At 35.3% G+C, this 12,478-nt stretch overlaps 1 protein-coding gene across 3 annotated transcripts in view; it reads right to left on the minus strand.

Annotated features, from left to right (window-relative positions):
• Positions 1 to 886: 886 nt before the first annotated feature.
• The window catches only part of TRIM36 (tripartite motif containing 36), a 98,233-nt gene continuing 86,641 nt past the window's right edge, over positions 887 to 12,478 (minus strand). For all 3 annotated transcript variants that reach the window (XM_043978624.1, XM_043978625.1, XM_043978623.1), the window contains exons 9-10: positions 7,931 to 8,228; positions 887 to 5,051 (exon numbers count right to left, since the gene is read on the minus strand). In XM_043978624.1, coding sequence (XP_043834559.1) covers positions 4,697 to 5,051; positions 7,931 to 8,228 — 653 coding nt within the window. In that variant the 3' untranslated portion in view covers positions 887 to 4,696. The remainder of the gene's footprint in view (positions 5,052 to 7,930; positions 8,229 to 12,478) is intronic.

Raw genomic sequence — 12,478 nt, forward strand, 5'->3', positions numbered from 1 at the left:
AACAATTTCTTTTTTTTTTTAAGTGAAATAAAAGGAAATGTCAAATTAGGAGTCAGCATTGCTTCATCAAATAAAAGTCATGCTGGACTAACTTCATTTCTTTTAGAAAAGATCTCGGGCAGCTAGGTGGCGCAGTGGATCAAGCACTGGCCCTGGAGTCGAGGACCTGAGTTCAAATCCAGCCTCAGACACTTGATACTTACTAGCTGTGTGACCCTGGGCAAGTCACTTAACCCCAATTGCCTCACCAAAAAAAAAGAAAAGAAAAGATCTCTAGATTGGTATCTAGATTACTACTGACAGAGTATCCCTGGATTTCAACAAGGCCTTTGACAGTATGTGTGTGATAAGAAATGTGTACTGTTTTGATTAGGTGGATTCAGAAGAATTGGACCCGAAGAATCATGATTTTTTGGTATCCGTTTGTATTAAATTTGTTGGAGCTCTCTAATGTAGGACTTCTATTGGGGATATGGATGCAGACACAGATGGTATACTTTTCAAATTGGCAGATGACAGACACTAGCATAATTATAAGGGTCCAATAATACCTTAATATATTAGAACTAAGGGTCAACTAGAATTAGATGAAATGTAATAGGGACAAATGTAGCACTTGGATTAAAAAAAAATTCTGCTCAAGTACATAATGAAAAAAAACATAGCCAGATAAGTTTGTGAAAAAGATTTTAATGAACTGAAAGCTGCACTAACCAAAAACACAATATACAAAATATAGAAATTATAACACATATAGAACATAGAGGGACAGCTAGGTGATGCAGTGGATAGAGCCCCAGTCCTAGAATTGAGAAGACCTGAGTTAAAATCCAACCTCAAATGCTTAATAGCTCTGTGACTCTGGCCAAGTCACAACCCTCTTTGCCTCAGTTTCTTTATCTGTAAAATGAACTGAAGAAAATGACAAAACACTTCAAGTATGTTTGACAGGAAAACCCCAAATGGGATCACAAAGAGTCAGACATGACTGAAATGACAACAATAAGAAGAGGTTACTGTCCCCATTATGCTCTACCCTGACCAAACCCAAACTGTTGATAAATTCTAGGTGCACTGTTTTAGGAAACAATCCAGAGTGGATCTGTGATGGTATGTAGACTCAGTCATGCCACGAGTATCACCTGAAGAAACTTACATATTTTGCCTACAGGAAACTTGGGGAAACAACACTACTTTCTGCCTTTAAATATTTGAAGTGCTGTTATATGGAAGAAAGATTAAATATGTTTTATTTTACTGCAGAAGTTGGAATAGGACTGAAGCGTGGAGGAAGGCAACCTTCAATTCCATAGAAGGGAAAACCAACACTTAAAAAGAAATAAAGGTGGAATGAATTGTACCTTGGGAATCAGTGAGTTGCCCATCACTGGGGGTCTTCCATCATATAATAATAAGATTACTTGATGATGATGGTATTCTGGTTCAGGTATGGCTGGGCTGGATGACCTCTAAAGTTCCTTCTAGTTCTTTTTTTTATGATCATCTCCATCTTTTTCCTATATATAGCCTAAAATTCATCCTTTAAACAATAACATTAATCTTTCTGTGCTCCTCAGGTAGGATGTGATCCACAAAGACAGCATGCTTACTGAGGGATAACTTGCTTAACTTGGTGGTCTGTTACCCTGAAAGGGGAAAAGGTAACAGGAAAGGTTTGATAGAGCAGAGGAAATAATGTAGAAAGAAGACTCATAGAATTTTAGAAATGGAAGTGACTTAAAGAAATCTAATTGAACCTCTTCATTTTTATATATCAGATAACAGTCCAAATAAGTTAGTACCTTACCCAAGTTCACTAGTAAGTTAGAACTCAGGAAATCTATTGTCCAGTGCTAGATAGCAATTCTTGCTCTCATGAAGAAGTCTTCAAAGAAAATAAAGCCATGTTAAGCGTTTTGATTTCCTATAACATTAGAAGCAGCCATATCAAAGATAAGTACAGAGATGAGCCTTTAGAGCAGGGTTTCTTAGCCTGGAGTCCACTGATCTCTTGGATAGATTTTTGAGGTCATAAACTTGGATTGGAAGAAACATTACATCTTTATTTTCACTAACCTCTAGTTAAGATTTAGCATTTCCTTCAATCGTTTAAAAACATTCTGAGACAGGATCTAGAGACATCATTAGACTACCAAAATGACATTCAAAAAGGCTAATTCCTGCTCTAAGAACCTGGTGAATAGTAAGTGCTTAATAAATGCTTCTTGCCTTGCCTTGCTCTGGAACATATCCGAGAAATCATTTTTTGTAGATGCAGTGATAGATTTGTACCGATCTACACACATATGTGGAATTTCCTTTAATGATTAATTTAATGTATTTAAAAGACAAATGTTCAATGAATAGTTATTTCAGTCCAGTATGAAACTTTCCAATTTTTAAAATTTTTTAGAATTTAAATTTGTGGAAGAAATAAACTTTGCTACTTCTCCTTTTTATTTTTTTTCCTAAAAGTCAAATGAACAATTATTTACAGCTATACAAGTTTCAAATAAAACTTTCCTACTTTGGTCAAAAGCTCTAAGTTTAAGAATACATGATTTACACATACAAATGTTTAAGAGACACGATCTGTAATCATCAACACGTGATAGTTTAGCAATTTTATTGTACAACAATCCACAGAACAGCTACGTTTTTTAGCTTAGCCTACGTTATAAAGTGCTATTCTCAGATAAAGTAATCAAATGCTACTAAATACTGAATTTCTTCCAGGTCACAGTGTACACCAGTTGAACAATAAAATGTATTTGTAAAAACACTTTAACTTGGTTTTTCAGTTTAAAAATGGAAAGAATATTAAGTTTGAGGAATTATTCTTATTAAATGAGCCAAAATCTCAATAAAGGGACAAGACTTCAACATCCATAATTTCCTAATCTTAATAAAGAAGCAACAATTATTTATAGAAACCATATAATAAGTGACAGGAAGCATGGCATAATGGATAAAGAGCCAGCCTTTGAAGCCAGGAAGACCTGGGTTCAATTCCTGACTGGCTCTTTCTGGATGTGTGACCCTGGGCAAGTCCTTTAACCTCCCAGTGCTCTAGATATTTAACTCTCTTAAGACAACAAGTTGCAAGGAAGGTACCCACTTATTTGGTGGAGGGAGCTTTCTTTACTGGATGTTCCCTACATCAATGAAATCAAAGGTCCAATCCCTATATCCATATCCCTATGCAATAATGTAGATACATCCTTTAAAACTGAACATTAAGTTCAGGCATACAATGGTTTTGTGGTCTAAACATTCCATTTACAATTAATTTCTTCCAACTATTAATAAAAGTGCATCAATATAATAAATATACTATATTTCAGTTGCAATTCCAAACTTGCTTACTTTGCAAAAGGTTTATTATCTGCATCAAGTAATACAACACAGAAAATGCCAATTAGACCATCCGCTATTATTTCATGTTTTAGAATATTTAATGCTATTAAATAAACTCAAAGAAAGAACTTGTGCATGAATCTTTCAAACATACAGACCAGTGAAAACTGAAATGTAATAAATAGGTACACTAAATGAAATTAAACACTCAAAATATCATAAGGGCAAAAAGGCCATTTAAATATCAGTGCACTTGGAACTAAGATTTCTTAAAATTATTTATTGAAGACAAATTCAGTCTGTTCCCCCAAGTTTACAATGTTTGCCTTAAGGAGAACATAAATTAGAGCTATTTTTAATTATTCTGAGGGATTACATAGACTTAAAAATAATCTACCTTTGAATTAATTTTAATATGTCCGATTAGAAAACAATTTTATAGAGTGTTTAGAAAACAACAGATTCTGTTTTCAGGAGGGAAGTCTTTAAAATATTACTATTTTGTGTGTGATGTACAACATTTGGTTTTCAAAAAAATCAACTATAGTAGGTAGATATAGCAAGTACTATCATCATATGTTATTTGTTTTGGGGGGGTTTGGGGTGTGGGGTTTTTTTTTGGTGGGGCAATGAGGGTTAAGTGACTTGCCCAGGGTCACACAGCTAGTAAGTGTCAAGTGTCTGAGGCCAGATTTGAACTCAGGTCCTCCTGAATCCAGGGCTGGTGCTTATCCACTGTGCCACCTAGCTGCCCCATCATATATTATTAATAGCTTTGAAAACATTTTTAAATAATTCTTCCCATTTAAGTACGTTACCACCATTTTTATTCCCCTTGTCCTTTATTTATCTGTAAATGTTATTTTCCTATTAAAAACAAATACAAGAGACACTGCTGAACACTCATTTCTCACCATAAATTATTTTTAAAAACAATCTTTCTTAGGACATACACATGATTTAAAATAGGAAAAAACAAACATAAGCATTCCATAAAATGGGATTTCTTTTGAATAAAAAATTAAGATAAAAATTGCTAGTTGACAAATAACATATTTTCAACTCACAAAGACACTCGAAGAAAATTCAGTTGCTAATCAACTATTTCAGTAGTAACTTGAGGGGGAAAAAATGCCCTTAACTCCATCATAAAGAAATACAGAATAATTAAAGTTGGAAGAAAAAACTATTTTGGTTTTTCTGTGTTTTAAGGAAAACACACATACACACAAAACATGGCAAAAGCACTTAGGAGATATGTAATTAGTTATGACTGTTAATGCTAAGGCATCCTTTTGCTCACATTTCTCATCCTAAGCAGCATCAGTAGGTCTTTGTACTACATGTCATTTTGGTATTCCAGATACTTTGCCGTGATGGGTTCTTCAAGCTGAATTCCTCCACTTCCCATTAACGCAAATGCAGGATACATCGTACCTGAGCAGTCCACTTGGCGCTCATAAAGGCATTTCATGTGATCTGCATCATAGAAACCAACTTTGCCTTTATCATAGTCAAGGAAAATCCCTATACATGTTGGCATGGGAAGAACTCTATTTTCAGGTTCACTGGAAGAAGTAGGTGACTTGGGCACAAAAAATTTCTTCATGCCTATAGTAACTAATGTAAAAGGCTGTGCTGTGTCAAAGCAGGTATCTTCACTTCCACTGTCATGACCGCTATCTTGCTCATATCTAAAATAAGAGAATAATTGTAATACACAAATTATAACAAAAAATTTCATCTATATCATTAAGACCTATTGTATTTTATGCAGACATTCAAATATCATACTCTGATCTAAACAAACCTTTGTACTAAAGTATAGCTAAACATTTAGAATTTTGAAATAGGTACTGAAAAATGGAAAAATTAATGTAAAATTAGTAGTGGAAAAGAAAGTCTTTAATGTTTACAAAGTACTTTCATCTTAACGCCTTACTTGCCTAGCTAATCAGTATCACCTGGGATTTGAACCCAGATGCTTTGAGTTCAGTCTTCTACCCAGTGAACCACACTTTTGACACCTACCAAGAAAACCATATGAAACAAAAGAAGCTTTACAACAGTGTTCAAAATCACCTATTTTCCCACCATTGTCAGCATTTCTGCCTGTTCTTTTATGTTCTAAACATGCCTCAATTAGTACCATATTCTTGTCTCCCTTTCTCCTCTAAAAATTTCTCTATTTTACCAAGAAATACATAATTTACCTCTTAAGAATTATGGGATTAAAGGAAAGATATTACCATCCATCATTGAAAAGCATAAAAATCTTTGCTACCCTTTATTTCTTTTGAGGAGAAGATAGGATATCTAATAATAGGATTCTATTTAAATTAATAGGGTGACTAGGTGGCACAGCACATAGAACACTGAGCTTGGAATCAGGAAGACATCTTCATGATTTCAAATTCAGCCTCAGACACTTCTAACTCTGTGACCTTTGGCAAGTCACTTAACCCTGTTTGCCTCAGAACTTAATCTGTAAAGATAAGCTGTTTCCCTCCTGAAAGTTGAGCTGCTGTGCAGAGATTACCTGGATGGCTGAAACTGTTCACAACTGCTTGCTTTGTCCAGTTTTTCATGGAACTCTTAGATTTATTCTGTGTTAGGGTCCCTGTTGCCTCTTGGTCTGTTTGTAAATCATTTGTGCTTTGTGTTGTGGTTCTTGCATTTGTAACACTAGTTCCTACATCTCCCTCAATTCATAAAACTTCTATGGGCCCCTACTTTGCCCCCACTCATCAGGAAGCAGTAACAGAAGAGATGATCTTCATCCTTTTTCCCGGGGTATATGAAAAGGGGGGAATGATGTAGGAGGCAAAAAAGGGTTAATAGAAAAATCTAAGACTCAAGCTCTGGTACAGATATTAGCTCTAAAAGAGAGACAGATCTCAGTTAATGGATAACTTATGTTAGGTTCTCATACCCATAGTGATCAACATCCTAACGGACCAGAATGGGTCAGGTCAAAATAACAATAAAGGAAAAAGACAACCTATAGAAATTATAATGAAAAATGGAAATGTTTTGAAACTAGCCATGGGAATCAGAAAGAGACATGCGCAGAAAAGGCCAAATTTGTCCCCAGATTCACCTTATGATGTGTAAACCCCAAAAACACACCTCCACTGAAAAAGGTAACCACCTCGGGGGTTGGCTTAGGATCCCAGGAATTCCAAATTAGGATAAGCCCTCCCCTGAAACACCCCTAGGTGGAGATTATAATGAGTAGGACAGGCCCTCCCCTGTACCTCCCCAAAGTGGAGATTATTATAATGAGACTGATAATTTATCTATACTATAAATATAACTGTCTTTCCTTTCCTTATTTGAGAGATACCTTTCCACTTTTCTGGTACTCTCCCTGTGGTCACCCACAGCATTGCAATAAAACTTGGGAAAGAAAAAAAAAAAGATCTGTTTCCTCAACTACAAAATGAGAAGGAAGTGGCAAACTCCTTCAGTGTCTTTGCCAAGAAAAACCCAAATGGGGTTCACAAAGAATAGGACACAACTAAAATGACTGAACAAAAATTTAAATTAATAGGCTAAGGTAAATTCTTGGGCATGGTTTTTTGTTGTTGTTGTTGTTGTTGTTTTGTTTTTTGGGCAGGGCAGTGAGGGTTAAGTGACTTACCCAGGGTCACACAGCTAGTAAGTGTCAAGTGTCTGAGGCTGGATTTGAACTCAGGTCCTCCTGAATCCAGGGCCAGTGCTTTATCTACTGCGCCACCCAGCTGCCCGGGCATGGGTTTTTTAATGCAGAAAAATCAGCAACCTTTCTTTGGAATTCCCAGAGCCAGAATGAAATTCCCTCATTTGGGGGTTGGACCTACAGGTGCACAAGGGCTAAATGTCTAGGCTATTTCCACGGATCTTCACACAATGTAACTACAATTACAAATTAGTAAATGACACTGGTCACCCTCTTTCTAACGAGATTTAGTTGATTTAGGAATAGAAAGAAAATCCTAGCTCTGATCACATGTACATTTCAGCAATATTATATAAAATCATATTAAAGGGAAGTTTTTTAAAAATCAGAATCCATCACAGGAAAGTACAAGTTATCATTGTTAGTTGTAAGGCAACTTGTTGTTCAATCATTTTTCAGTCACTTCATGACCCCATTTGGAATTTTCTTGACAAAGATAGTGAAGTGGTTTGCCATTTCCCTCTCCAGCTCATTTTACAGATGAGGAAAATTGAGGCAAACAAGATTAAGTGACTTGCTTAGAGTCACAGAGCTAGTAAGTGTCTAAGGCCAGATTTGAACTCAGGAAAACAAGTCTTCCTGACTCCAGGCCTGGCACTTTATCCACTACACCACCTTGCTGCCCTGAGGTAAGGCAACTAGAGTACAATAATTCAGTGGTATCTCATCTAATAAGTAACAATACAATCATTATATATATATAATTATATAGAGAGAGCTTGTATATATATATATAAAAGCTCTATAAATGAATCTGCTGAATCTAAGCCCATTTTTAGACCTACCATGAAGTGCAATAAACTTTAAATTACCCAAAGTGACCACATTCTAGGAGAGTAAAAAAGAATCTACCTTGGGCTACTTATATCACGAGGATTATGGAGCCATTCTTGTAGTTTATCATTGGAAGCAACTCCTACTTTAACCATGTATGAATATGGTTCCACACGTAAGGCCCAAAAGTGTTTTCCTTTGGTGATTCCAGTGTCTCCAATGATATAATCTAAGCTTGTGTAACAACCCACTTGGACACGTTCAGCAGCAAGCAGAAGAGAAAATCCAGCTCTACTGTCCACACGGTCTCTCTTTAGATTCAGCAATAGATGTTCATTGTTATATCCACATTTTTCATCAAAGAGAAAACTAAAAACTTAAAAATAAACAACTAAAATTAGCTTGAAGTTTATTAACATTTCAAAATTGTAATATATTAATTTGAGTAAAATTCTAAATAGATTTTACTGTTCAAAATCCATAGCCAACTAATAAAGCATAAAATTAAATTGTTTCAACTTCTTTGTACACCAACAGCACAAAACTGTGAAGCTTTGCACCTAAAACCACTTGTGATGAACAGTGAAAATATTTTTTAAAATACATTTTAAAAGACTTAGTACTCCCAAAAAAATCCCCCCCCCCAAAAAAGACTATGTGCTGCCCTAAGTCATCTAAAAAACAGAGCTGGCTTTGAGTGAAACCAAAATCTTGTTAGCTAGTTTCAGTTTTGAAGAGACTTTAAGCAACTTCCATTCACAGTTCTATAACTACCTTCAAAACAAGATGATGCCCGATATCTAATTCATAGTGGGGAAAAGTTAGAGCAATACCATGCTGCAACAAGCTTCCCTTTTAAAACCTGTAATTTGTATTCTTAAGATTTGGGGAGCTGTAAATATTTTCTTCATACCTCCAGGACCACTAACCATGGCTACATTGGTCATATTTTGCTTGATAAAAATACCTCAAAACACAGAGGAAGAATTTCACAAATGTGGGAAAAAACATTTTAGAGAGGATTCAGTGCTGAATGGAAATTGAAACCTAAGCACATATGAAAACTAGATTAAGGCATTTTTTAAAAGTGAGACAAAAATTTAAGGAATAAGCACAGATGACAAGGAAACAAAACTATCACTTTTGGAAGATGATATGATGGTGTATTTGGAGAACCCTAGATAGTCAACTAAAAAAACTAGTTGAATTAACAATTTTAGCAAAGTTGTTAAAATTAACTCACACAAATCATCAGTACTTATAACCATCCCAGCATGAAGAGGGAGAAATTCCATTTAAAATAACTGTAGGGGCAGCTAGGTGGCGCAGTGGTAGAGCACCGGCCCTGGAGTCAGGAGTACCTGAGTTCAAATCCAGCCTCAGACACTTAACACTTACTAGCTGTGTGACCTTGAGGCAAGTCACTTGACCCCAATTGCCTCACTTAAAAAAAATAATAAAATAAAATAAAGTAACTGTAGAGAGTATAAAATACTTGGGAATCTACTCACCAAGACACACACTGGAATTATATAAACACAACTACAAAATAGTATTTACACAAATAAAGGTACATCTAAATAATCCATGCCAATATAATGAAAAGGCCAATACTACCTAAATTTACTTATTCAGTAACATAAACTACCAAAGAATTTTTTATAGAGCTAGAAAAAATAGCAGCAAAATTAATTTGGAAGAACAAAAGGTCAACTATCAAGAGAATCGATGAAAAAAGAAATGTAAAGGAAGGAGGCCCTTGTAGTACCAGATCTTAAATTACATTACAAAACAGTAATCATCAAAACAATTTAGTACCAGATAAGCCATAGAGTGATTTGATCAATGGAATAGATCAGGTATCCAACATACAAAAGTAAATGAGCACAATAATCTAGTGTTTGACAAACCCCAAGATCCCCGCTATTGGAGCAAGCTTGCATTTAAAAAAATTTCTGGGAAAACTGGAAATTCATCTGGCAGAAATTATGCATAGACAACATTTCACATTATATACTAAGATAAGATCAAAATGGGTACATGATTTATGCATAAAGGGTAATATAAGAAGCAAATCAGGGAAGCATGGGGAAAGTGACCTGTCAGATAGATTTACAGATCAGAGAAGAGTTCATGGCCAAACAAGAGGTAGGTTCACAGGAACTAAAATTGACAACTTTGATTATTTAAAATTTAAAAGTTTTTTGCATAAACAAAACCAAAGAAGCCGAAATAAAAATAGGAAACTGGAGGGTGGAGGGGGGCTATTTGCAGCAAGTTTCTCTGATAAATGTCTCACTTCTCAGATATATAGAGAACTAAACTAAATTTATATACATAAATTTGAACCATTCCCAATTGATAAATGGTCCAATGATTAAAAATTAAGTTTTCAGAGAAAGAAACCAAAGTAACTATAGTCATAGGAAAAGATGCTCTAAATTACTAATAATTAGAGAAAGCAAATTAAGACAACTCTGAGGTACCACCTCACATCTATCAGAAAAGACAAATGCTTGAGGGGATGTGGGAAAATAGGTATACCAATGCACTATGAAGCTGTGAATTAGTCCAACCATTCCGGAGAACAATTTAAAAATATACCCAGAGGGGGGCTATAAAACTTCATATCCTTTAACCCAGCAATACTGCTAGTAGGTCTATACCCCAAGGAGGTGAAAGGAAAAGGACCCATATGTACAAAAATAGTTATAGCAATTCTTTTTGATACCACAAAGAATTAGAAACTGAGGGGATGCCTGTCAACTGGGGAATGGCTGAACAAATCATGGTATTTGATTGTGATGGAATACTATTGTGCTCTAAGAACTAACAAAGTGGATAGTTTCAGAAAAATCTGGTAAGTTCTATATGAAATGATGCAAAGTGAAGTGAGAAGAATCAGAACAATCTACCCATTAACAGCAATATGGTAAAGAAAATCAACTGTAAAAGATTTAATAACTACAATCAATGCAATGATCCACCACAACTCCAAAGGATTCACGATATGAAATGTTATCCACCTCTAGACAGAGAAGCAATGGATTAATAAACAGAGATTTAAGCATTTTTCTTGCTTTTTTTCCATAACATGGCTAATGCAGAAAATGTTTTATATGAATGCATATGTATAGTGATTATTATATTTCTCGCCTTCTCAATGGGTGGGGGAAGGGTAGGAGAAAAAGAATGAAACTGAAAGGAAAAATAAAATTTAAATTAAAAAAGAGAGAAAATATAAGTGACAGGGTTTTTTTTAAGACATTGAAATGAAGTTATTTGACCTATTTGGTGACACTGTCAATTCTAAGAAATGCAAGTTTGAGGAAGGGATAAGGGGGGAAAAAAGGAGTTAATATAAATTCCCAAAGCACAGATGAGGATACTTTTCTACCTCACATGACAATGAATCAGTAAATCTAATAATTCATCTAAACCCAGACCTTGACAACACAGATAGTTCAATCTGAATTATTTTAGACCACTTCATTTATCCCTCATCTATAAACTTAAAAGAGAAATCTTAAGAAATTTTATCATATGAAAAACTGTCAATGACTTAGCTATTCTCAGCAATACAATGATCCAAGACAATCCTAAAAGACTAATCTTTTTTTTTTGTAGGGCCATGGGGGTTAAGTGACTTGCCTAGGGTCACACAGGTAGTGTCAAGTGTCTGAGGCCGGATTTGAACTCCGGTACTCCTGAATCCAGGACCGGTGCTTTATCCACTGCACCACCTACCTGCCCCAAAAGACTAATCTTGAAGCATACTATCCACCTCCAGAGAAAGTATTGATATTGACTGAATACAGGCTGGAGCATGCTTTTTTTCACTCTTGTTCTTTTTCTTTCTTTTATCTAAGTCTTATACAAAATGACTAATATGGAAATATTTTACATAATTGCATGGGGGACACAAGGAAGGGATAGAATTTGGAACTCAAAACCTTAAATTGAAATATTTTTTTAAATTTTGTCATAATTTTGATTTGGGCAACTTTAAAATAAGAATGACAAACTTCCTTATCAAGTTTAGGGCAGATTAAAATATGGTAAAACTGGGGTGGCTATGTGGCACAGTGGATAAAGCACTGGCCCTGGATTCAGGGGGACCTGAGTTCAAATCCAGCCTCAGACACTTGACACTTACTAGCTGTGTGACCCTGGGCAAGTCACTGCCTCACCAAAAAAAAAATGGGAGAACTGAACTACTTTTACAATCCTAGATTAAAACTGTGGAAGGGGCCATTTAACTTCATTTTACAGATGGGGAAACTGAGATGAAGAGGCTTACCCAAATTTGCCCACAATCAAGTGACAGAACAAGGAATGGCCTAAGTGTTCTGACTCCAAATTGTAACATTTGTTGCATTATACTGCCAAGTAGCAAGGACCTTCCTTTCTTACTATAAGATTCCTTTTTCTCTCTCTGATCTCTCCACACTCACTCCCTACATGTCCCCACCCCTGCCCATCTTTCCTATAACTATCCCTTTTTAATCTCCAAGAAAACCAAAATAATTTTAATTATTTAGCCAAATAAATAAATAATAATACATTATTTAGCCAAACAAATATCTATAAAGGCTATGCAAACCAGAATCAGATGCAAGTTTTATT

The sequence above is a fragment of the Dromiciops gliroides genome, chromosome 1 (assembly GCF_019393635.1).
Source record: "Dromiciops gliroides isolate mDroGli1 chromosome 1, mDroGli1.pri, whole genome shotgun sequence".
Taxonomy (NCBI): Eukaryota; Metazoa; Chordata; class Mammalia; order Microbiotheria; family Microbiotheriidae; genus Dromiciops; species Dromiciops gliroides.